The 23,824-nt window shown below is 38.1% G+C and overlaps 1 protein-coding gene across 2 annotated transcripts; it reads left to right on the top strand.

Annotated features, from left to right (window-relative positions):
* Positions 1-23,542, top strand: sbno1 (strawberry notch homolog 1). Of its 2 annotated transcripts, none has more exons than XM_023338458.1 (33): positions 1-327; positions 2,268-2,387; positions 2,482-2,580; positions 3,214-3,441; positions 3,537-3,675; positions 3,872-3,972; positions 4,046-4,142; positions 4,459-4,619; positions 5,497-5,630; positions 5,815-5,905; positions 6,204-6,365; positions 6,501-6,636; positions 6,735-6,840; positions 6,945-7,098; positions 10,566-10,748; positions 10,886-10,983; positions 11,074-11,225; positions 12,129-12,332; positions 12,556-12,726; positions 12,813-12,982; positions 13,074-13,205; positions 14,992-15,127; positions 15,239-15,351; positions 15,439-15,510; positions 15,586-15,685; positions 15,784-15,858; positions 15,942-16,088; positions 16,869-16,963; positions 17,046-17,132; positions 20,508-20,645; positions 20,730-20,806; positions 20,915-21,108; positions 21,944-23,542. In XM_023338458.1, the coding sequence occupies exons 2-33, from the start codon at positions 2,268-2,270 to the stop codon at positions 22,084-22,086; spliced, it is 4,215 nt and encodes a 1,404-aa protein (XP_023194226.1). In that variant the 5' UTR covers positions 1-327; the 3' UTR covers positions 22,087-23,542. The 2 variants fall into 2 exon arrangements, with proteins under 2 accessions (XP_023194226.1, XP_023194225.1); XM_023338457.1 differs by having other exon boundaries at positions 3,211-3,441.
* The last annotated feature ends 282 nt before the right edge of the window (positions 23,543-23,824 follow it).

Here is a 23,824-nt window from a genome sequence, read left to right as displayed (position 1 = left end):
CTGTCAGGGTCACGTGATGTGGTATTAGCTCGCTGACTCTGCTATGTTTTTCGTTTGTTTCACTGTTTCAGATATGCGACGTTTCATGCTTTTATCGGTGTGTTGTCGTCGAGGGACGCGCCGCGGCCGCTCTAACACCCGTTTTCAACGACCTCCGTCGAGCACTTTTGCCCTGAAAACAGCAGCCGTTGGCCTGCACGTCACGTGACCAGCATGCGACGGAGCATTTGATAAAAAGATGGCGTGAGCGCGAGCAGAGAGGACAAACAAGCACCCGAGCTGCAGAGAGCTGCCGACCGTGAGCCGCAGCTCCCGTATTAAAGTAACGTAAGTGTGTCTTGGCGTAAAAATTTGCTTTTTTTTCACCTACACGTTAATTTAAAACAAAGTCTTAGTTGTTGTCATATTTTTACACTCCAGTGATTAACCATGGTTTGTTTCCAGGCTTTTGGTCTCCGTATCCTGGTTGCTAACGTTAGCAAGCAACATTAACAGAGGCATAGTGCGCGTGCGACAACCGTTAATAACGCTAGAACAACAGGGGCCGTCGGCTGGCTGCTTTAGCCTCCACACTTAGCTTTCCTGAAGCAGGTTAGGAAGGACAAGGCTGACCACTGAGTGAGTTTGTGTTTTTAACAGTACGACTTTTCATTTTTGCTAACGTCATTTATCAACAACTGATTAACTTCAGCGGCGCCGCTTTAACGAGCTACCTGTAAACTTTAGGAGCTGTTCTGTTACAACGTAGGCTTGCATCAAGTATGCTAATGTTTGCTAATGGTTCAATATATAGTGAGAAACGGGGAAATAAATGGTTTCTAACATGTGGAGCTGTATCGGTGGTCACTGTTACAGTCAGTAACATTTAGCTGTAATTATGTGATCTCTGTCGACATTTAGCCGCGCAATGCCAAGCATCATGTAAGCTTATTTTACTGGCAGGTAGTTAGACCCTCTGTTGCCTGTTTTATCGATGTGAAAATGAATGAATGCATCGAGGATGTTTATTTAGCTTCTGGATAGGAAGCACGCTAGCATAGGAAAGCTAAGTCACCCTACTCTCCTCAGGCCAGCTTAGTTGGTAATACAAAAGTGAAAGGGAAATGTTCACGAGAGTATGTTAAGCTGTGTCCTTAAAACGGATCATTAGTCCCCATAGTATATAAATATATTGTTTTAAACTGCAGTATGGCAGGGTACATGCAGGATAGGCGTTAAGGAGATTCTACGTTGAGTCGGTGAGTGCAGGAAGTTGTAGGCAGGGCATTGCAAACACGTGTCTTGTTTTGGGTCACTTTGAAACAACTCGTGGCTCAGACCATTGAGACATTACTGTGATTATAAATATCTTTACTGTATACCGATCAGGACATTTGAACTATCCTGGGGGCTGCGTTTACATTTTAAATACTTCGTTTTTGTTTCAGCCCGAGATCTGGTTCTTTTAAGAAAGTCATGTTATTAGTCTTGCACACTGTAAATACATATGTAATTAATTGTGCACCATAGCTTTAACCTGTGTGTTTTAAATGCATTTATCCCCTATGTCTGGATATAATTATAACTTTGTATTTAATGTATTGCCTGTTTGGCACCACAATCTACACCTGTGGATCTGTGGTGTTCACTATAAATGTGTGTGCATTTTATGGTTTTTAATCATAAGATGCATTCATTTTACTATATTCAACAATTGGTAAATTATTGAATTTTTCCATAAATAACACACATTTAATTATTACATTTGAGTTTTTATTTTATGCTAATTTGCTTCCATTACTAATGGTGTAGATATTAGCGGGTTGTTTTTTATGTTTATTTTGAACATATGTTTTACATTTAAAGTGAACCCAGTGCTTTAGGATTCTGCAAGGTGTATTATAACAAATGCCGACAGTGTTGCAATCATATCAAAGATTATATTCCACCCTATTAAGTCTATTTTTTTAAACATTGATTGTTGGTGGTATTGCAGTTTGTTTGTTTTTTTTTATTGACATAATGTCCTGCAGGTTCTTTGCTGTTTGTAGTTTGAATTTCTTAGTTAGTTCCCACTAATGAATCACACCTCATGTCTTTGACCTTCCTCTTGATTTGTACTAAACTCAAAGTGCGTCAGGTATTTACTTTCTGGTTGTGTTCATTTCTGATCATTCATTGGAAATGCTACATTTTTCTTTTCTATGGATTTTCTTTCTTTATGTTTTGTTTCTATTGTAAATAATGAAAAAGTCAGAGTTGGTTTAAGGTTCTACTTTAATTTGCAGATGGATCCTGGACAGGATTTGCTCCTTGCTGCTTTAAGTGAGAGTGGAATTTGCCCAAATGATCTCGGGCTCTTGGATGTGGATTCTCAGGATGTTACACAGCCTTCTACAGCCCAGCAAGTGAGATGACCCTCATTTCATTATCAAAAAAGACGCTGGTTTCCTGGTATTTCCGCAGCGTGAACGGCACGTTTAACCTCTACTCTGCTTTCAGTCCATTTCCATCAGCGCTCTGGATGTTGGTCTGGGAGCAGAATCGGTGGAAGTTGTTCGATCTGAGCCTCAAACTGCAGTCCCAGTTGTTACAATCAGAGTAAGCTGAGTTCCTCATTTAATTCTCACTGTAGGAAAAAAAGGGGGTTTTACAGGAAAACTCTGACAGCAGTGGTTACCAGAGTTTTCCTTTGAAAATGACAGATGTCAAGTAATTAACTCTGCAAAAAAATATGTAAATTCATATACAGTGATTGAAATTGCAGCTGAGTTACATTAGTAATCGGTTAAGTCTACAAAGCTGAAATGTTAATTTTACATAGCAGAGTTCTATGTAAAAAGTTCAGCATGAAGTCATAAAGTGACTTTTATGTTTTGTATTATCCAAAACAACTGACAAAAGCTGTAGTTTTTCCCAGTATCTGGGTGTCATATTGACATAATTGTTTTGTTATGATTATTACAATATTTTTCTGTTTTGTTTTTTAACCATCTACAGATTTGATTATACTTGCGTACTGTTGCTGTAAAAACTATATAGACATTTTGTTTGACAGAACGTTTCTGTGACTTAAACACCACTTTTCTGTTGTCCACTTTACAATATTTTTCTGTTGTGGTTTTGCGTATTTTCATTTGTAAACTCCACGGTTGTTTATTCCAAAGTTCTGTGGTAGCCAAATCACTAAAAAAATAACAAATAATTCCCTCTGTTTTTTTTGTTTCCAAGCAGCATAAACCTCAGCCATCAACAACCACATTTGTCTTAAATCAACTGAATCAGTTGCCGTCACTAGGGGCTGCTGCCACCAAGCAGTCAGTCACCAACCCAATCAAACATACCATAACAGTCACCAAGGTGGTCCATGTCACCAGTTCAGGACTGCGCGCTTCAGCAACCCCTCCACCCTCAAATGTTCCTCCTTCAGTGTCCACGCTAGTGCCTTCTAACAAAGATCAGGTGTGTTTTCAACATGCTGCCTTTGTTTTCAGTGTCAATTTTCATTTTTGAATAAGTTGCTCACAAAGTTTTTCTTTGTTTTTGTGTCCAAGCAGATTCAGCTGAAAGACCTTCTTCGGCCCAACAAAGTGAAAACCACCATTTTAAAGGGCAACAGTCTGATGGAGCTGATGAAACTTAAACCTCCACCTGACATTGCTCCACCTGTGGCAACGGCTACAGCGACAGGCGCAGGTAATCTGTTTGAATGGGTTGGGGGGAAAGAAGTCTGTGGGTTTAAGTTGCAATCTTTGGGTCTTAAATTGTAATTTTTATTGTTAAAAATTGACCATACTTTCTAAAATCTATCATTTGATTACTGCTTTGTTACAATATAATAAATGACAGGAATCATTAAATAAATCATTAAAGTATTTTCTGTGTGTTTCAGCTGACATAAACAATGGAATCAAGAAAGAAGTGTTCGGCAAAGATGCTGCCAGGATCTGGATTAAAGATGACATTAAAATGCAAAACTTTTCAAATACTCTGGTAAGCCTTAATAAGTGCTTCAATATTTCAGCAAGAGTGATTTTTGTGTTTAAGTGTGTGTGTGTGTGTGCAGAAAGCTGCAGGCCTAAAAGAAGAGGATGAGCATGAGGAGGAAGAAGAAGAAGAGCTGGGTCACGCAGAGACGTATGCAGAGTACATGCCTATGAAATGTAAGAATATAGAGTGTTAAAAGTCATGTTTTCCCCCCCTTCAAATTAGGATTCATCATCTTACAAAGATGAGATGGTCCCTTTTTTCCACAAAGCTGAAACATCATTTAATTAAAAAAAAATGCCTTGTCATATTTATCCAGGTATCTTGAACTCTGAGCAGAACAATTCAGCCACTAATTTTAATGAGAAAAACTTGACAAAACATCCAGAACATGTGACATAATTCTCAAACATTTTAGGTCAAGGTAAATTTTATTTCATAATCACTTTTTGTGAAACATGAACTGACGACACTTTGACCTTGTCCACGCAGTAAAGATTGGCCTGAGGCATCCGGATCCTGTGGTGGAGACCAGCTCTCTGTCCAGCGTCAGCCCTCCAGATGTTTGGTACAGACTGTCCATCCCAGAGGAAGTCATTGATCGGGGCTGCTTGTCAGCACTGCAGCTAGAGGCCATCACATATGCTGCTCAGGTAAGCAGGGTCCATTACATCAGCCAGATCACATAAGAGAGTTTGTGTCTCCTATAAAAATAATTTAAAAAAAAAAGTTTTACAGTATGTAAAGCAACAGCTGCTTCCATATTCTACATTTCTCAAACTCAGACAATGTATACATTACTGAGACTGTTACACCTGACATTGGATCCAGCCTGTATTTTATAGGTCTTATGATGTCGTGGTCTCTGACATTTAGAACAAAAGGTTAGATCCGGTCCTATCACTACAGTAAGGGTCATAGACAATGAGGCATATTGAATCAGTTAAAGCTCTCTCCAACATCTGTGCAACTTTTAGATTGCACAGATGTTGGAGTGAGCTTTGATTTCACACAGCAGGCAAATGTGACTCAAATTTGGCTTTTTTTCTCTCCCTCCCCCGTATGCGAACTATATCTGACTTTTTCACTGCAGTCTGGACGGCCCGATTCTGATATTTTGACTCAAAAAAATTTCAATCTGTCCCTTTTCCACATGTGCTACTAAATCGGATTGTTTTCAAAGCGTTTCAGTCAGAGCGGTCATGTTGCATTTTTTCCGACTTTTATGTCATTGATGAGACCTGCGTCATAATTCAATGAAAAATCTGCAGAATGTGAAAGTTTTTGCATCCGATTAATCTCCAGAACAATTGATTTAGTTGCAGCCCTAATTTCATGTGTGACTAATAATCAATCGCTTCCTGAAAAGTCGCACAACACAAATGTAACAAGTTTATACAACTGCGCAATCATTCATTAGAATTACTACATAAATCATCCCCTTCCTAATGGCTGTTGCTATTCTGAAAAATTACCACTTCTCTTCCCGATTTTTTTCATTTGCTCAATTGTTTTCTAATTGTGCTACAGCAACATGAGACATTCCTACCCAACGGCGACCGAGCTGCCTATTTGATTGGAGACGGAGCCGGTGTGGGGAAAGGCCGGACTATCGCAGGGATCATTTATGAGAACTACCTTCTGGGCAGAAAGAGATCACTTTGGTAAATAACCTGAGAGATTTCTATTTTAATTCATTTCTCTTTGGGGGATCAGTAAAGTATTTTTGATTTGAATTTGAATTTTGTCTTGAAGAACTCCCTCATTGAAAAAAAAAATGTTTGTTTTAAAACTCCTAATGGTTTTGTGCATTTTCTTTCCTAAACATACATTGTGTCCTCTGTTTAGGTTTAGTGTCTCTAATGATTTAAAGTATGACGCTGAAAGGGATTTGAGGGACATTGGCGCCAAGAATATCCAGGTCCATTCACTAAACAAGGTAGGATTTAAAATTTATACCCTAAACCACAGGTGTCAAACTCCAGTCCCGAAGGGCCGCTGTCCTGCAGTATTTAGATGTGCCACAGATACAAAACCTTGAAATGAAATGGCTTAATTACTTCCTCCTTGTGTAGATCAGTTCTCCAGAGCCTTGCTAATGACCTAATTATTCTATTCAGGTGTGGTGCAGGACACCGGCCCTTGAGGACTGGAGTTTGACACTCCTGCCCTAAACAGTAGCAATTTGAAATGCTGACTTTTATTTAAAAGAAGACTAAAAGTTTTATCATTTTTAGTTTAAATACGGCAAAATCTCCTCCAAACACAATGGGAGTGTGAAGAAAGGGGTGATCTTCGCCACCTACTCATCTTTGATAGGAGAGAGCCAGTCAGGAGGGAAGTACAAGACCAGATTTCAACAACTTCTCCACTGGTGTGGGGAAGACTTTGATGGAGTTGTATCCTTCCTCACATTCATTACTGCATTTGAATATACTGATTTTAAAAAATATGTCTATACATGTGAATAATTGGTGTATTTAAATCAACATTTAAAAAAAAAGGTGTGACTTTCTTTAACAGGTTGTCTGTAGATTGTCTTTGATGAATGTCACAAAGCTAAAAACGTTTGTCCCATCGGCTCCTCCAAGCCGACTAAGACTGGCCTCGCTGTTTTGGAGCTGCAGAACAAACTTCCCAAAGCTCGGGTTGTGTATGCCAGCGCTACCGGTTAGTGGACAGAATCAAATGGTTTGCCAACCAAACTCGTGAATTTCTGCAGAAATTAAATACTGATATGTCATTTTTCATTTCCACGCATCATCCAGGAGCCTCTGAGCCACGAAACATGGCGTACATGAACCGGCTGGGAATATGGGGTCATAAAACGCCGTTTAGAGAGTTTGGCAACTTTATCCAAGCAGTTGAACGCAGGTAGGAGTTTTTTTTAATTTTTATAGTAGCATTTATTTAAAAATGTTTTCCATTTGAAAGGTCTTCTAAACACTTAAACCTGCACTTTCTTTCTTTACTTCCAGAGGTGTTGGTGCCATGGAAATAGTTGCTATGGACATGAAACTCAGAGGGATGTACATAGCCAGACAGTTAAGTTTTACAGGCGTGACTTTCAAGATTGAAGAAGTCCCTCTAACTCAGCAGTACATCAACATGTACAACAAGTCTGTGAGGCTGGTAAGTAAAACAAATCATTTGAATTAGGGATGCAAGTTATCAATGAATGAGTTAATCTATAGTTGATTGATCTAATCCAGTGGTTCTCAAATGGGGGTACGTGGAGGTACTGCAGGGGGTACGTGAAGCTTTTCAAAATATCTTTAAAAAATCAGTAGGCTCCTCATAATAAGTCTTGGGAAAAATTATTTTGTAAAAAGTTTGATAAAATATAAATGTGTGTTCATGCACTGAATTTTATATTCAGTATTTAGTTTCAATATCCTTTAAAATAAAACGGACCCCCCCACCAAGTTAGTTTGACCCACGGACCCAGGGCACTCGTCAACGACTTGTCGTTATCATGATTACACTGTATCTATGGAGACGTGGCTAAAGCGTAGCAGCAATGCTGCTGAAAGTATAGATAAAGTGAAAAAGAAGGCACTGTACCTCTTTTTTGTTCCAAAAATGTTTTGCCAGTGTCAGGGGGTACTTGACTAAAAATATATTTTTAAGGGGGTACATCACTGAAAAAAGTTTGAGAACCACTGATCTAATCGATCGACTAACAATTAATTGAGAAGCGTCCGTTTTCGTAAAAACCTCGGTTTTCTCCATCAAGAAGATTGACTGCCTTTCCAGATCAGAAAGGCCTAAATTTTTCATAATACGTTGAATTAATAAAAACAAAATATTTTTATATAATTTTGTCAGCTGTATCAAATACTGACTAAATAAACAGAAAAATATGGCTTTCTCATAATTTATAAACGTGTATAAGCTTAATAATGTAACACAAGAATCTGGTTGCTGAATAGAAAAATAAAAGATAAAAAAAATTATGTGAAACGGAGATATTCATGCAGAAGTAGCATCTCTAGTTGCTAGTGGAGGACAGCCATCAGCTGTGCCTATTGGCAGCATCATTTTAATTTTTTTTCCCATGATGTGATCATTTTTCTATGTTATCCCCTCTGCTTTATATTTTAAATTAAAATCTGATAAAATGCATTTTGCATGTTAGGACTGTTTCTCTTTCTCCGTCTGGTATGGCTTCACCTTCTTTGGCCCGGTCCCAATACTCGCATTCCCGCCCTCGTTCCGCCCTCCTGTCCTTCAAATGCGCGTTCATGTTGATGGGTTTGAGTGCGTAATGTGTCCCACATTATCCACATCCGCCCTCCACCTCGCCTATTTTGGGTCCTATTTCCGCCCTTACACTGAGTCCGCATCCAGGCGGACTTTGGGGAAGTGTATTACCCACAACTCATTGCTGCATGTGACGTTTTGAGTTAAAAGGCGATTTATGGCAATATTTTGTTGTTTTTTTCCCCGTCTTTGTAGAAAATTCAAAGAAAACAGCGTGACAAGGCACACATTAGTAATAAAAAAAAGTTTGATATGATAAAATGAGCGGGGAAAAAAGAAGAAATAAAAAATAATCACAAACTGTGAGGAAAATAAAACAAAATGTTACAAATGCAAGACAAATTTCAAATCTTAAGTTAAGAAATTACCATATTGGTATCCAGATTGGCCTTTTGTGATGTTGCAACGTTTAAGCAGTCTTTTAAACGAAATTATTTAATTTTAAAAATGGAGGTGATTTCCCCCCCCTAAAAATCACCTCCATTAAATTGTTAATATCACAATTTAACTCTTCATCCCCTGTTAGACCAAATTTTACTATATTAAAACTTGGATGGAATAGAGTTCTTGTGTAATATCCACTTTTGTAAATCTTTCTAAAAACATCAATGAAGTTGCTACTGAAAAAAAGTGTATTGTCTTAAAATCTCAGTCACAAAACGCACAGGAATTGATATTTTTGATTTTCCTTTGCATGATGTCATTACAGGGAAAACTTCATATATAATTATGAAATTAAGATCTTAAGTTTTTGTGAGAGAGGAATAGAAAGCTGTTTGATCCTTATTTTCCTTTAGAGATATCATCATGATTTTTAAACAAATGTTTTCTTCTCAGACTAGAGGGGAAGAAAACTGATGTCAGAGTTTCTGATGAATTTTTTTGTAACATTTTTGGTCTATAAAGTTACAATATTCATAGTTTCTTTTAAAAATGACATTTCAGTGCCCTTAGTCTTTTTATTTTTCACAATGTAGCATCAGGTCTTTTTCTCTCTTTTTTTATTATTATTATTAGTATTTTTTTTACATATGTTTGTCCTTAACTTGATCTTTATTAACTCCCCTTTATGGGTAACTAACTTTTAGCTGCATAAAAGAGATGGTTTTATGAGTAAAAAAAAACATGTAAAATCACAGACTGTTAAATTGAATATTAGTACATTTTAATGCGTATTTTTGATCATCTTGGAAATATGGCAAAGTTCACAGAAAAAGCTGATGATTATTTTGTTGCAGAAAAATACTCTAAAATCAGTTTTCAAAAGTAAAGTATTGAAATAATTTTTGTTTCACTCTACTGAACTTGTGTGATTACATAGAATTTACTGTATCCAACAAGTCATAACAAAACACATTTCAGCCAAATATCTCCAGCAACGATTTAGGAAAGCAAAAATACCTTTACTGTACATTTAGAATGTTTGTTGTAGTTGTACTTTTTAGCAGCACAAATGCCTAAACGGTGACCAGTCCCGCCATTTTGGATATCAAAGTAACGACACAGGAGCGTACCGTCCCAATTCTCACATTTTAGCATGCTTGTAAACCTGCGCACTCGAACCCCTATATGCACTTGACTGAATCCACACTTCAGAGGGGTACAGGGTGCGCACTGAGCATTGGGACCAGGCCTTTGCTTCTGTGTCGACTGGCTCCGCTCCAACACGAACAGTGGCCCCATCTACTGGATGGAGGCCGAACTACAACACTGAAAGACGGACTAAGCAGATGTGATTAATTTGCAACACATTTTTTTTAAACCTTTTTTTCAAATTTGGTTTTCCTTAACATAGCTAAACTTGCATGAACAAAAATTACAATGAAATAAAAAAGGAGTGGTGATGTACACGTAATATTAAATAACTCAAATTACAATACAAATTTGTACAGAGTTCCAAATTCTGGACAATTTACCACAAGAATCTTTTTACATTTAACCCAAATCTTTTCAAATTTTGCAAAGTGCAATGTACCTTAAAGTAATTCTTCCCATCCTATATAAACCACATATGATCTGGTTCCAGTCATCCAGGGATGGAACCTTTATACCTAACCATTTATTTATGCTGGCTATTCAGGCTGCTAAGCTTAAAACACCAAAGAAGCGTTTAGACTCTTGAGTGCAAACATTTATTTGTTTGGATTTTTGTCCCACTAAGTACAAAAATCCAAATAAAAACTCACTCTTCGATTGGAACTAATTTTAATCTAATAAACCATTAATCTACAATTAACTAAGCAGATTGTTTGAGTCTCTAAGTTGGAGCACTTTGCATTAGTTTGCTGCATCCAACAATGGTGTACAAACTGAATCCGTCTCTTCGTGCATCACAGTGGGTTAACGCACGCGAGAAGTTCCAACAAGCTGCCAACCTCATGGAAGCAGAGCAGCGCATGAAGAAGTCCATGTGGGGTCAGTTCTGGTCCGCCCATCAGAGGTTCTTCAAATATCTCTGCATTGCCTCCAAAGTCCGCCGGGTGGTCCAGTTAGCCAGAGAGGAAGTTCAGAACGGAAAGGTAAAATCACCTGGGGAACATGCAGCCTCAACAATAATTTTTTTTGTTAAAGGAAATGGGAGAAATTCACTGGTTTTCCTTAAAAATGAGTTGTTATCCTCTGTGTTTAAGCATGTGAGCTTCTGTTTTCTCTGCAGTGTGTGGTGATCGGTCTGCAGTCCACTGGTGAGGCGAGAACACTGGAAGCCTTGGAGGAAGGAGGAGGAGAGCTCAACGACTTTGTGTCAACAGCAAAGTGAGGACAAAGGAAAACTTTCTGAGAAAAATGTCAATGTAATATTGTGGCTTCAATACCGTGACTTTTCTTTTTTTATTATTATTGCAGAGGTGTGCTGCAGTCCCTGATAGAGAAGCACTTCCCAGCTCCAGACAGACAGAAGCTTTACAGCCTGTTAGGCATCGACCTCTCTGCAAAAAAAACTCCCTCTCCTGCTGAGAATGCAGCACAGCCGGAACAAAAGGGAAAGAAGAGAAAAGGTAGCACAAATAACATTAAATAAATCCAAGAATAGGATGCATGAGAATTTGTTTTTACATATTTGTTTTTATTATAAAACCTTTATTAAACCAGATCCAGTGTGATCTCTTTGACAAGCGTTTAGACTCTTGAGTCCATGACTTGGTCTGGCCAAGAAAGACGGCAGCGCACACAAATACATAGGAATAACGAAAGTAGATATTAGAAAAATTTAAAAATGCAAACAATTTGACAATAAATCGCAGTAGTAATAAGCAAGCATGTACAAGAAAGTCATTCTGTGATCAGAGGGAGAAACATGATTTGTTTCTGTAGTATAAACCAAGCTTCAACCTTAATTTGGAGATGAAATGTTTCACATGAAGTTTACAAGAAAGCTCATCAATAATAATAATCTCAGGTACTTGTAACTGGTGAGCCTCTCACATTTTACCGTGGGCAGTTGTTACTAGAGGGGTAGTCTAAAAGGGAACAGGAATATTTGGAGAGTAAAAGCGTTCTTTTAGATTTTTCATCATTTGAAATCTGATTGTAGCTCAAGGCGAACCTGCCCTTCACCAAACACAGCCTGTTGAAATTTAGATAACTGAGCAATTGAATGAGAACCATAGTAAATAACATAATCATCTGCGTAAAAGCAGTTGATGGATTATTACATAGGACAGTAATGTAAATTATGAGCAAAATAGGCCCTAATACAGAGCCTTGAGGTACACATTTGTTGTTTTTGTGTACCGATCGTATTCTATCTAAGTGTCTATTAATCATCTTTAGGTGTCTGAAAAAGTGTTATAAAAATGTGATTTATTATTATTCTTTTCCAAATAATCTGCAAACCAGCAAGCTGCTTGTTTGGGAATTACAGCTGTGTCTAACACGGCTATCATTCCCTGTCGCTCCAGGTTCAGAGGCCAAAAAACAGCCTAAAAAGAAGCCTCGCAAGCATGGGGGCCTGTCCGGTACGAGTTCAGAGGAGAGCGAGTCCGAGGAATCGGACAGAGAGTCTGGGAAAGACAGCGACGACAGCTTCAAGTCTATCAGCTCAGGAGACGAAGACGATGATTTCAATCCATTCAGAGACGAGTCTGATGACGATGAGGAGGACGGTGAGTTCAGGAAGAGTTTAAGAACATCTGTACGATGATCGTCTTCGGCATTGGCTTACTTCTTCTGTCAGCCCATACGATTTATTTATTTATGATTATTTTTCTTTTTTTACATTTGTCGTGAGACGGGTCTTAAATTCCTTTCATGATGGCCTTAAAAAGTCTTAAATTTGAGTTGATGAAACCTTGAGTTAAAACTATGTCTGCTGCCCCATTTTTTCAGATCCTTGGCTAATCAGAAAGGAGCCAAAGAAAGGGAAGAAGGAGAAGAAGAAGAAAAGGAGGAAGAGTATTGATCCGGACTCAATTCAAAGTGCCTTGTTAGCCTCGGGGCTGGGCTCCACCAGGCCAGGTTTCACCGCCTCAGTGAACGCCCCCCTCACTCCTGCTACCGGTGAGCACGTTGCCTCGTATACAGCAAAGTCTTAATCCTGCGAAAAAGTCTTCTGGAAATGAACGTTTTCCTGAATTCGTTTCAAGTTAAGACAGAGAGCCAGGAAAGCTGCCTAACGAGTCAGGACTCGGTGGAACTTGCCCAGAAAATGAAGAAACAGCTGCTGGAACAACTGGAGGGGTTGGCAGAAGATCTGCCTCCCAATACCCTGGACGAGCTGATCGACGAGCTGGGAGGGCCGGAAAACGTGGCGGAGGTAACGGCCTTTTAGAGTCACACACTGCTTTGGTTTTGCTGTTTTAACTGAGCTGTTGTTCGTAAGGCAACATAATTGTTCTCCTCTTCAGATGACCGGTCGTAAAGGTCGCGTGGTCAGTAATGATGACGGCAGCATCACCTATGAGTCCCGCTCTGAGCTGGACGTCCCTGTAGAAATCCTCAACCTGACTGAGAAACAGAGGTTCATGGATGGAGAAAAGGTAAGGCAGTCGTCATTCTGGAACCTACGGATGGTTCCTACAGATGTGGGCTTTTTAAGCATTTTTATTTTTTAGCTTGTCTGCTCAAATTATCATCAAACAAGAGTTTCTATTTGTTCAATATTTACACGCCATCACTTCAAGGATTCTTTTTTTGTTCCTCTTAAAGCTGCAAGTTCATTTGACCATTGTAATGTGCATTGATGTAAACTTTTCTTCAAGGAAATGACTAAAACTGAACGGTAGTTCAGTTTTATCTGAAGTTGTTTCTTAGGAAGGATCATCTGTTTAGTCATTTGGGTTGCGAATTGTTTGAATTTGAATGATTCCAGTTCCGATTCCCCATTTTGAATCCGGTTCAAAACGATTCTCAATTGCTATGCTATTTAGAGACAAGACCAAAAAGTCTTTAAATGACACACAGATAATCAGTTGTTTCCGGATGAAATATTCTTAATTTATTTTAATCCTACTAGCTTTCTGCTTTTTATGAACTTTACAAGAACTTTTTTCCACATGGCTACTCCCAACTGGATAAGTATCACATGTACTTGAATATAAATGTTATGGATGTTCTTTTCACAGGAATACACTTTCGCAAGAGAGCATTATTTTCAAAACGCTGATGAAAGAACATTTACACCAGCGGTCTCAATAACTGAATAATTTCCACTTATGGCATTTTTTGACATTAATTCAAACACTCTCCAGATGGGATGTTTTGGATTAAATCTCTTTGTGACTTGGACTGATTGTTTACAAATGTAGAGGACAGGACTCTGATCCGTTACCTGGGGTCAAACTTAGTTCTCTTCGGGCTCTCTTCTGTTCTGTGTTATATATTAGAACAGGACAGTAAAATGAGTTTTAATTTTTACCAGATGAATTTATCAAAAGACAAATATCAGCGCTCTGTTTCAATAGCACTTAAGTCTGAAGTGTTATGTTCCAAATGGTCAACTTTTAGATTCACAAACCTGTTCATCTAGCTCGGTTAAATGCCAGCTGCTATGAACTTGATCTTTAATCAATATTAATACAGTTTTGAAGATTAACCAAGATTCTTCAGTAAATTATGAGATAAATACCACTGCTCTGATTACTTTCATTTTCAAACTTTTTGTAATGTGGGCCAAAATCATTAAGTTGAAAGTAGTTGGAGACGCCACAAAAAATATTTAAAAACAAAATTTGCAGCTTTTGTGTTTGCTCAACAATAAAGCAAAACTGTAAATATTTTTTGCATCTGCAATAATATAAATAATTGTAGATACAAAACACAAAAAAAGCTTTGCATCATTTCTTTGCAAGGCCAACAGTTTCTGGCATTTTGGGGTTGATTGTTTTTCTGATTTGAGCTGGATGCTTAACGTTTGAGTCAAAGTGGAGACAAATGCAGAAACCTCTTCAATAAATACAAATCTATTCCTCGTACCTTGTTTTTTTTTGGGGGGGGGGGGAGGGAAGATGTTATGTGTATAAAAACATCTTGCTCCACATTGGTTCTGGTGACAGATGGAAAACATTTTTACACCTTGACAGAAGTGCATGATTCACAAGACGACACAAAGTTGCAAATGACTTCAATGCATAAAGTTACAAAAAAAAAGTTTCAACTGGAAGAACATCGTGTCATTTGGGAAAATGAGTTCGAGACATTATTTGAAGTTTATGTAAAACATTTGACTTCACTATGTGGTATTTTAGTCACATTTTGCAAAGACTACACACACAAATTATTATTTTTTCTTTAAAGTAACATGTCGGCCATTTTGTTGTCCACCAGAACATAGCCATCATCTCGGAAGCGGCCAGCTCCGGCATTTCCCTGCAGGCCGATCGGCGCGTGAAGAACCAGAGGAGGAGAGTCCACATGACCCTGGAGCTGCCGTGGAGCGCAGACAGAGCCATACAGCAGTTTGGTGATTACATATTTCAACCTTTCTTTTACCTACAATATCTGATAGTTCTGTTGCATTAATAATAAAAAAAAGTATACATAACATTCACTGAAAGAGGTTTTTCTACTACAGGGCGTACACACAGATCAAACCAGGTCACGGCTCCAGAGTACGTCTTTCTCATATCAGAACTTGCAGGAGAGCAAAGATTTGCATCCATTGTTGCCAAAAGACTGGAAAGCCTGGTAGGCGCATTCATATGTTTATAACTTATATAAATGTGGTTAAAATATGTGCAAATAAAAATCAACATGACTTGATCTTTCTGTCAGGGGGCTCTCACTCACGGAGACCGACGGGCGACGGAAACTAGAGATCTGAGCAGGTTCAACTTTGACAACAAGGTAACGCTGGTGTTATTAGAGGATGTGTTTCGGGCTTTGTTTGAGCCGCTCTGACTCATCATGATTTCGCTGCAGTACGGCAGAAACGCTCTGGAAATTGTGATGAAGTCGATAGTAAAGCTTGACGCTCCGCTGGTGCCTCCACCCTCAGACTTCAAAGGGGATTTTTTCAGAGGTACAAGTGACAAGTTGGATTTTCTTGATTTCACGCTTTAAAAACCATTAGTCCCCCCCTTTCGCTCACTGAATAATAATATCGTCTCTGTTCTGTAGAGATTCAGAGTGGGCTGATAGGTGTGGGCCTCATAAATGTGGAGGACAGATCTGGAGTGCTTACACTGGACAAAGGTGATTTTTGAAATTGTAAATGAATCCCTCATCCAAAACAACAACAAAAAGAGCAAAATGAAAGTGAACACTTTCCATTGCAGACTACAACAACATAGGGAAATTCCTGAACCGGATATTGGGCATGGAGGTCCAGCAGCAAAATGCCTTGTTCCAGTATTTCTCTGACACTCTGGCAGCAGTGATCCAGGAAGCCAAGAAGAATGGCAGATATGACATGGGCATTCTGGGTAAGTGGTCATATGATTTCGTAACCCTGGTAACAGCAACCTAGTTTGTTCCCTATGCTGCTGTGGGACAGTGAATTTAAGTTGTATCATGCTATTTTTTTTTATCGCAATAACAATACAAGTGGTAAGAACTATTGATCACATCTTTTTAATTTTTTTCTTTATCTAACTGTATGTTTATAGACAAACAGAAGTGCTGCTTTTGAAAAACATTCCCATTTGTCACATAAATAAGTGTGATTTGTATCAATATGCTGCACACTCTTACTGTATTTTCAAATTTATGGATATTTATTGATGCTTTCATTGAACAAACAGTGGAAAAAATGGTAAAACTATCATTCCAGATAGTTTTGAGTGGGTTTTAAACATCAATCAAAATTCTTAGTTCTTAAGAAAATAATTGCGGTAAATGAGAAACAATATGATAAACACCCCAATCCTACTCCTACTGCATGCATTTATGAGCTTTGTTTAATATAAATACAAAGAAGAAGAAAAAAATTGAATTAAATAACACTAATATCAACAGGTTAGTATTTTTTTTCTAGGTGAATTAACAAAAAGAACAACTTTAAAAACGTTCTAAAATGAGAACATCTAATCCAGGTCAAATTATCTCAAACTTGGAGAAGTCTGCTCTAAGTTCAAACCCAAGAAAGTGCATTAGAAATGTCAAATCAGAGGATTTTACTTACATTTGTAGAGTGTTTTTTCTCTTCATGATCACTCCCCATTTGATCTCAAATATGTCAAACATTCTCTCCTGGTGTATGTTAGATCTCGGCTCGGGTGACGAGAAGGTGAAGAAGGCGGACTGTCGAAAGTTTCTGACGCCAGGCTACACTACATCAGGACACGTAGAACTCTACACTGTAAGTCCTGTATTTATGGTATAAAAATCAGCTCACAGAGATGAAACGTTGGCTGACGTTCTGTTCATGTTTCACCTCACAGGTCGGCGTGGAAAGAGGAATGTCTTGGGAAGAAGCGACACACGCCTGGGCAGAGCAGAATGGCCCAGACGATGGCTTCTATGTCCAGGTAGGAAATTATGACACAGGTTCTAGGTTTAAAAAATATATATATATATATATATATCAATCATCTTATATGAGGAGTTTCATAGGGAAGATTTGAAAATGAGTTTTTCTGTATCATTAAACTATTTTGACTGCATTTGGGACACATTTATCAAGTCTTTCAAAAAAATTTTTACTGTAGATGTTTTAAAGATTACATAAATATTTAATGTTAAAATGGAAAAATTATATATAGTTTATCTAGAAATTGAAAGTTTTGAAGACTCCACAATGCCTACTCCACCTGTTTTATCAATCAGTTCTGTACATGACAAAAATACAAAGTCATAAAAGACATACAGTGAGCAATTAAGAAAACCAGGAACAACCATTACATTATGAGTGCCATCATCAATACACCTCAAAATATTGGTAAGTGTTCATTTATTATGGTTCCAAAGCAGCTCAAAACAGGTGGGGTTTTAACCTTGATTTAAAGGAACTCGGGTGTTTCAGCTGTTTTGCAGTTTATTTCTTTTGTTCCTTGCGGATGATTATGTTGTGTACTCATATTTTCTTGAGCCAAAATTTATCACACAATATATGGAATCACAACTGTTAAGTGCAACATGTATGTGTGTTGCATTGTAATTGCAAAGGACTTCTTTGATGCTATATTTGGTGTGATGGAATAATTTAAATATGACAAACCCACGCTCATTCTACATCTTAGTAGCTGAGTCAGTTTTTTTTTTGTTTTTTTTACCCCTCCAGGGGGTCTGTTTGTGGGCTCTAGTCTCCCTTATATGATAGTAGGCTGACAGGAAACGGGGAAGGAGAGGGGGGAAGACATGCGGCAAATGTCGTCGGGTCCGGGAGTCGAACCCGCGACGGCCGTGTTGAGGACTCAAGGCCTCCAAATACAGGTCGCGCTAACCACTACGCCACCACGGCACGCCCCTGAGTCAGTTTTTATAGCTGACATAGAATAGGAAAGGTACCGTTTGTTTAAAAATAAAGGATTACCGGTACTCGTAATCTGCTATTTTCAGCAAAGAAAAAGCACTAATTAAAAACGTGTGTGTGTATTTATATAAGTAAATATATATACAGTGAACCCTCGTTTTTCGCGGGGGTTACGTTCCAAAAAGAACCCGTGATAGGCGAAATCCGTGAAGTAATAACCTTTATTTATTTTACAATTATTATACAATGAAATACTCCATAATACATTGAAACCAAAGAACAAAACCTTTTTACAGGCCCAAGCATTTGTTTTTACAAATAAAAGTACTGTATAAACAATTTTTTTTTTTTTTACAAATAACTACTGTACTGTAAAATAACAATTTTAAGCATCAATACGAACCGAAGGCTTCAAATTGCGGAGATCAGCACCGCCCCACCTCGACCCGAGTCATTGGATTAGAACGGGAGAAAATGAAAAATGATTATGAAAAAAAGTACAGAAGAACAAATAGTGACTCGCGTGTATTTCACTGCTCTTCTGACTGAGCCGCTGAATCCTGACTCCGCTCTGTAGCGTTTTTTTTTTTTCTTCTAAAGCCCGCGGTGCAGGTGTGTTTTTTTTGAGAGAAGAACATAGTTATCGGTAGTTGTTGTCGCTCTTTTTTCTTCGGGGCAAAAGGATTATTGAAATTGGCAAGCTGTTTTACGTACGTGTACATATTAAACCGCAACATTGTTGACACACAGGTAGAGAAGAAGCGGAGAGACTGTTTAGCCAATCAGAATGCAGAACACAATGCACGATGCAAATCCGCGAAGCAGCGAGACCGTGAAAGGTGAACCGCGATATAGCGAGGGTTCACTGTATATATACAGTACAGACCAAAAGTTTGGACACACCTTCTAATTCAATGGGTTTTCTTTATTTTCATGACTATTTATAAGGCAAGAAATCCCACTTATTAACCTGACAGGGCAGGTTGACCTATGAAGTGAAAACCATTTCAGGTGACGACCTCTTGAAGCTCATCAAGAAAATGCAGAGTGTGTGCAAAGCAGTAATCACAGCAAAAGGTTGCTACTTTGAAGAAACTAGAATATAAGGGCTATTTTCAGTTGTTTTACACTTTTTTGTTTAGTGCATATTTCCACATGTGTTATTCATAGTTTTGATGCCTTCAGTGTGAATCTACAATGTCAATAGTCATGAAAATTAAGGAAACTCATTGAATTAAAAGGTGTGTCCAAACTTTTGGTCTGTACTGTATATATGTATATATATTTTTTTACATCAGCATTCTGTATATACTTTTGCTGACTGTTATTTCCCCGTCATCTTTCACTCACTTCTTCTTTTAATGTTTTCTAACTTTTAAACTCCATCTAGACTCATTTAACCAACCGTCCGTTGTAAAGTTCCCCTCTCTTAGCCGTCTGCTTATATTTTCTGTCTTTGGTTTTGAACACGGTGTACAGAACACAAATAAAAGGAACCTGTCCACTAAACCGTAGCAGCTTTCCAGCGTCACACACACACTTTGGGTTGAGATCAGCAACGGGCGGAGCATACTGACGGCGAAGAGCTAACCCTGTACCTCACTCGGCAGCATCGGTGTTTGGTAAATAGACAATCCGTGTTAAAGGTCCTTGAAATTAGAGTAAATAATACCATAAATGAGAATTCACATAGAGAATGATAAAATGAGATGTGTTTCTTTTATTACTTATATTATGAATCCAGTGAGGTTTTTTTTATTCTTATGAAGCATAAATTGATTTGCTTAGGATTCAGCTATTGAGCTTTTGAAATCTTGTAGGATCTCTGGAGTTTTTCATAACTATTGACCACTTTTCATTTATAATCTCAAACATTTTTATCCTTGATTATACTCCATGTTTGTGCTCAAATTTAGAAGTTGGTTTTATGTACTATTTACGTAAGTGAATAATAAACACTGAGCATTGTCTAGTCGAAAATTATGTCTTTATAAATCAAGACATTTTTGGACTCACTTCAACTTTTCTGAGGTATTCTTTTAGTTTTTTTTTTATTGCTTGCTTGACACATTTATTCTTTTTGGTGTTGTACTTTCCTCATATTTAGTTCAGATGTGACTCGGTGAGAAGATCAGTCAACTTGAAATTGACGGGTTGAGTTAGATTCCAGCTTTCTTAGTTAATATCATTGTGCTCTTGGGCAAGACACCCAGCCCTAAGACTCTTAGCTCTTTAAGGCAACTGGGTGAATAAAATTCATAGCAACGGTGTGGTATGACTAAAAAGAACAGCAATTTAACTCAAGTCTATTGATAATGTAATCCAGATTTTCTCCCAAAGATTGTACCTTTTTTTCTCCGTATTTGTGGATGATATTGCTAAGCCAGGATTCCATTATTCCCTTCTTTTTCTGTGCATGATTGAATTTCAGATGAGAAATAACAGGAAAACAGCCATCCTGGTGAAGGAAGTGAACACTAAGAAGAGGCTGTTCCTGGTGTACAGGCCAAACACCGGCAGACAAGTCAAACTGGAAACATACGCCGACATCAAAAAGAAGTTTAAGAAGGTTTGGCTTCTGTTTGAAATTATGGAAACATTAAATATTTTATGATTCCTGATAACAGTTTTTTATTTTTGTCTCTTCTATTAGGTTCTATCAGAAGATGCCAAGCAGCACTGGACTGACCAGTACCAGTCATCAGCAAAAATATGCTCTCATGCGTACTGGTGTGTACACTTTACACACTTATCTTGCACCAAATGAGCACTAGCAGTGTCTCAAACTCGCAACTTCAGAAACAGCTTCTTTAATCTGCTGTTTGGATCTGCCTTTAGGCGCGGCAACTGCAAGAAAGCCTCAGTTGGTCTGCTGTGTGAAGTCGGCCTGCGCTGCAGGACATACTACGTTCTGTGTGGCTCTGTGCTCAGCGTGTGGAACGAACTGGAAGAAGTTCTTTCTCCAGTCAGCGGAAGCAACGTGAAGGTGCAGATTGTCCGCCTGCGCACCGAGGATGGTCAGAGGATAGTCGGTAAGCTGACCTGCTTTCCCAACTTCAATTGGGAAAGACTCAGAAGCATTTGCTCTCTCTCCAGAAACGCATGTTTGTCATTATGACAAAAGTTTTAGCGCTGCAACTAACGATTATTTTAGTTATCGATTATTCTGACGATTCACCAATTAATCGCATAAAAGGAAAACTGACACGTTTGCAGATTTTAGACTTAACCATGTAACCTTATTTTATACAATATTAGACATAAATTCTTCAGTTCCTTTTTAAATAAGAAAATAAACATTTAATAACAGCATTCTCTTGGTGTACACTTGGTTTAAAAAAATACTGCAAACGTCAACATGTGAAAAGCTCACTGCTTAAAACAATACAATGTAGTGTTTTATTTTATTAATTAACCAATTAATAACGCTTTACAGAATTTAAACCAGGTGAGTCAAAAAGGGCCACTTGAAGAGTTTTGGGTTCAACATTTTTACAGACAAGGAAGAGTTTGGGGGGTTTTTTTAAAAGCAAAATGTATATTTTTGTACAGTTTTGGCTCAATTACTGCTCTGTATATGTTCTCTCAATCAATGGTGTTTTTTTAAAGCCTGTGTATTCCAGTTAACGATTAATAAATTACTAGATTATTTTGTTATTTTAATCATTGATGACGATTAATCAATCATTTGAATAATAGATTACTCAGATATTTTAATAATTGATTAATCGCTATCAATTGACTATTTTTGCAATCAATTAATCAGTTATATTAAGAATCAATTGCAATTCATTGGACATGTTAAGAATTGATTAATTGTGATTAATCAGTTACTGTAATAAGTAATAATTCCTCCTCCTCTCTTAGGGTTGATCATTCCAGCGAACTGCGTGTCTCCGTTGATCAACAAGCTCTTGACCTCAGACCAGAGCCAGCAGCTGGCTGTGCAGGAGCAGCAGAAGAGGCAGCTGCTCCACCCTCAAAGTCTTACTCATGTGCTCAACACATAATGAGCCAGTTTGAGCCCAGACTCCGCCCTGACTCTACGGTCCACTCAGGAGGCCTCTGGCTCCGGCCGTGTCTCAGTGCGCTGCATGCTTCAGGGCTGCTCCTCTCACTCCTCCACCATTGTCCCCTGAGGGCCCGAAGTCCGGAGGCCTGCTGTGCCGACCGTTGGGATGTAAAACAGCGGTCAGTCGTTCTCCCAACCCGTCGACGCCGTTGTGTTGTACTCTGATATTCAGAGTGAGGTTAGTGATCCGGTCCAGACACGCCGTGAAAACTCTAGTCTGTTCTGTTCAAATTGGGCATGCAGCAAAAAATACCCAAACTTCCCGGGTCCAGGCTATAGAATGAAACCAAACCACTATACCTCTGAAAATGAGAGGACTCGTTTCTACGGCCGTCTGATGTTCAACCACCACTGTCTGGATAGTTAACAAAAACCCCTGAGAGCAGCAGAGGGATGTTATTTGCCGTTTGATTCAGGTCATCTCATTTGGGACTAACTTCTTTCCTGCTATAATCCTCACAATCACACAAAGACCAAAACTACATTATGGTGAGGGTCAGCTTGCATTTCACATAGACCAATTTGTTTATCTTTTCTCTGTTTTCTGCAAACGCGTCTCAACTACTTCAGCAAGCTCTGAGGATTTGTTTTAATTTGGAATTCACAGAAAAAAACACATTTGGTCAAACAAAGTCAGCTGTCGAACACATCCATACTAGGAAGGAGAGCGTTAGTATTTACATGAACCTCGTGGTAGTTTTTTTTTTTTCTCCTTTAGCAAAGGAAGAAAATCAAAGGGTTGTTACTGAAACAGGAAGTTCAGTGAGTTTTTAGTTGGATTCAGTGTCTTGAGTTTCATTCTTCATTTTGTAAGCAGTGTGAAGAAGTGAAATAAATGGTTTGAGATATGTATATATCATTTAGTGTTCAGTGGTATACATGTAACTTTTTCAAAAGGCACTTCTTCCCCTGCATTTTTTTAAAAATATTGCCGTTCATTTATTAAAAGATGGCAGTAATATCTGGGCCCCAGAAAGCAGTTTCTATTCTTTGACAAGTTACTTAACATCTATCACAACACTGTTGCTAATCAGTTATTAAATGTCATTTATATTGCTTTATTTGCTGTTCCAGATATTTTGCTACGCTCTTTGAAGCAAAGGTGAGGAAATAACTAAACAATACTCAGCCAAGGGATTCTTAAAAATATGAAAAGATGCAGTCATTACAAACATCAGTTTGCTTTTCACAAATAAACAGCTCAGGGGTTTGTCTGTTTTAAAAATAGAGTTTATGTGAAATGCCTGACCAGATCTTTTACTTACCGCTTCTCAGTGATCTTTAACTGGATTTTATGATGCTGTATTAGGACTATTATAGAGGGAGGAAAATAAATACATTTCCAAAAAAAAAAACTGGGGCTTGTTTCTTATAGAAAATTTCTGAAAATCCCAACATTTTTGAGAAAATGATAGATTTTCAGAATTTTTCTGTTTAGAAAGTCCTTAAATTTGAGTTTCAAGTCAAATTTTCAAAAGTCAAAAAATTGCAACTTTTGAAATTCAGAAATTTCTGGGTGGGTTTCCTAGAAAATTTCTAAGATCAATCTCAAAAAAATTTTATTATTTTTTGTGTGCAGAAATGTACTCCTTTTTTCCGTCTACAGTGGCCCTATCACAGCATCATAATATCTGAAGCTTCTCTTTTCGTTGCGCACATTTCCGCTTCCCAAACCC

This window comes from Xiphophorus maculatus, chromosome 8 (assembly GCF_002775205.1).
Source record: "Xiphophorus maculatus strain JP 163 A chromosome 8, X_maculatus-5.0-male, whole genome shotgun sequence".
Classification (NCBI taxonomy): domain Eukaryota; kingdom Metazoa; phylum Chordata; class Actinopteri; order Cyprinodontiformes; family Poeciliidae; genus Xiphophorus; species Xiphophorus maculatus.
This window is presented reverse-complemented; position numbering and strand designations above follow the sequence as displayed.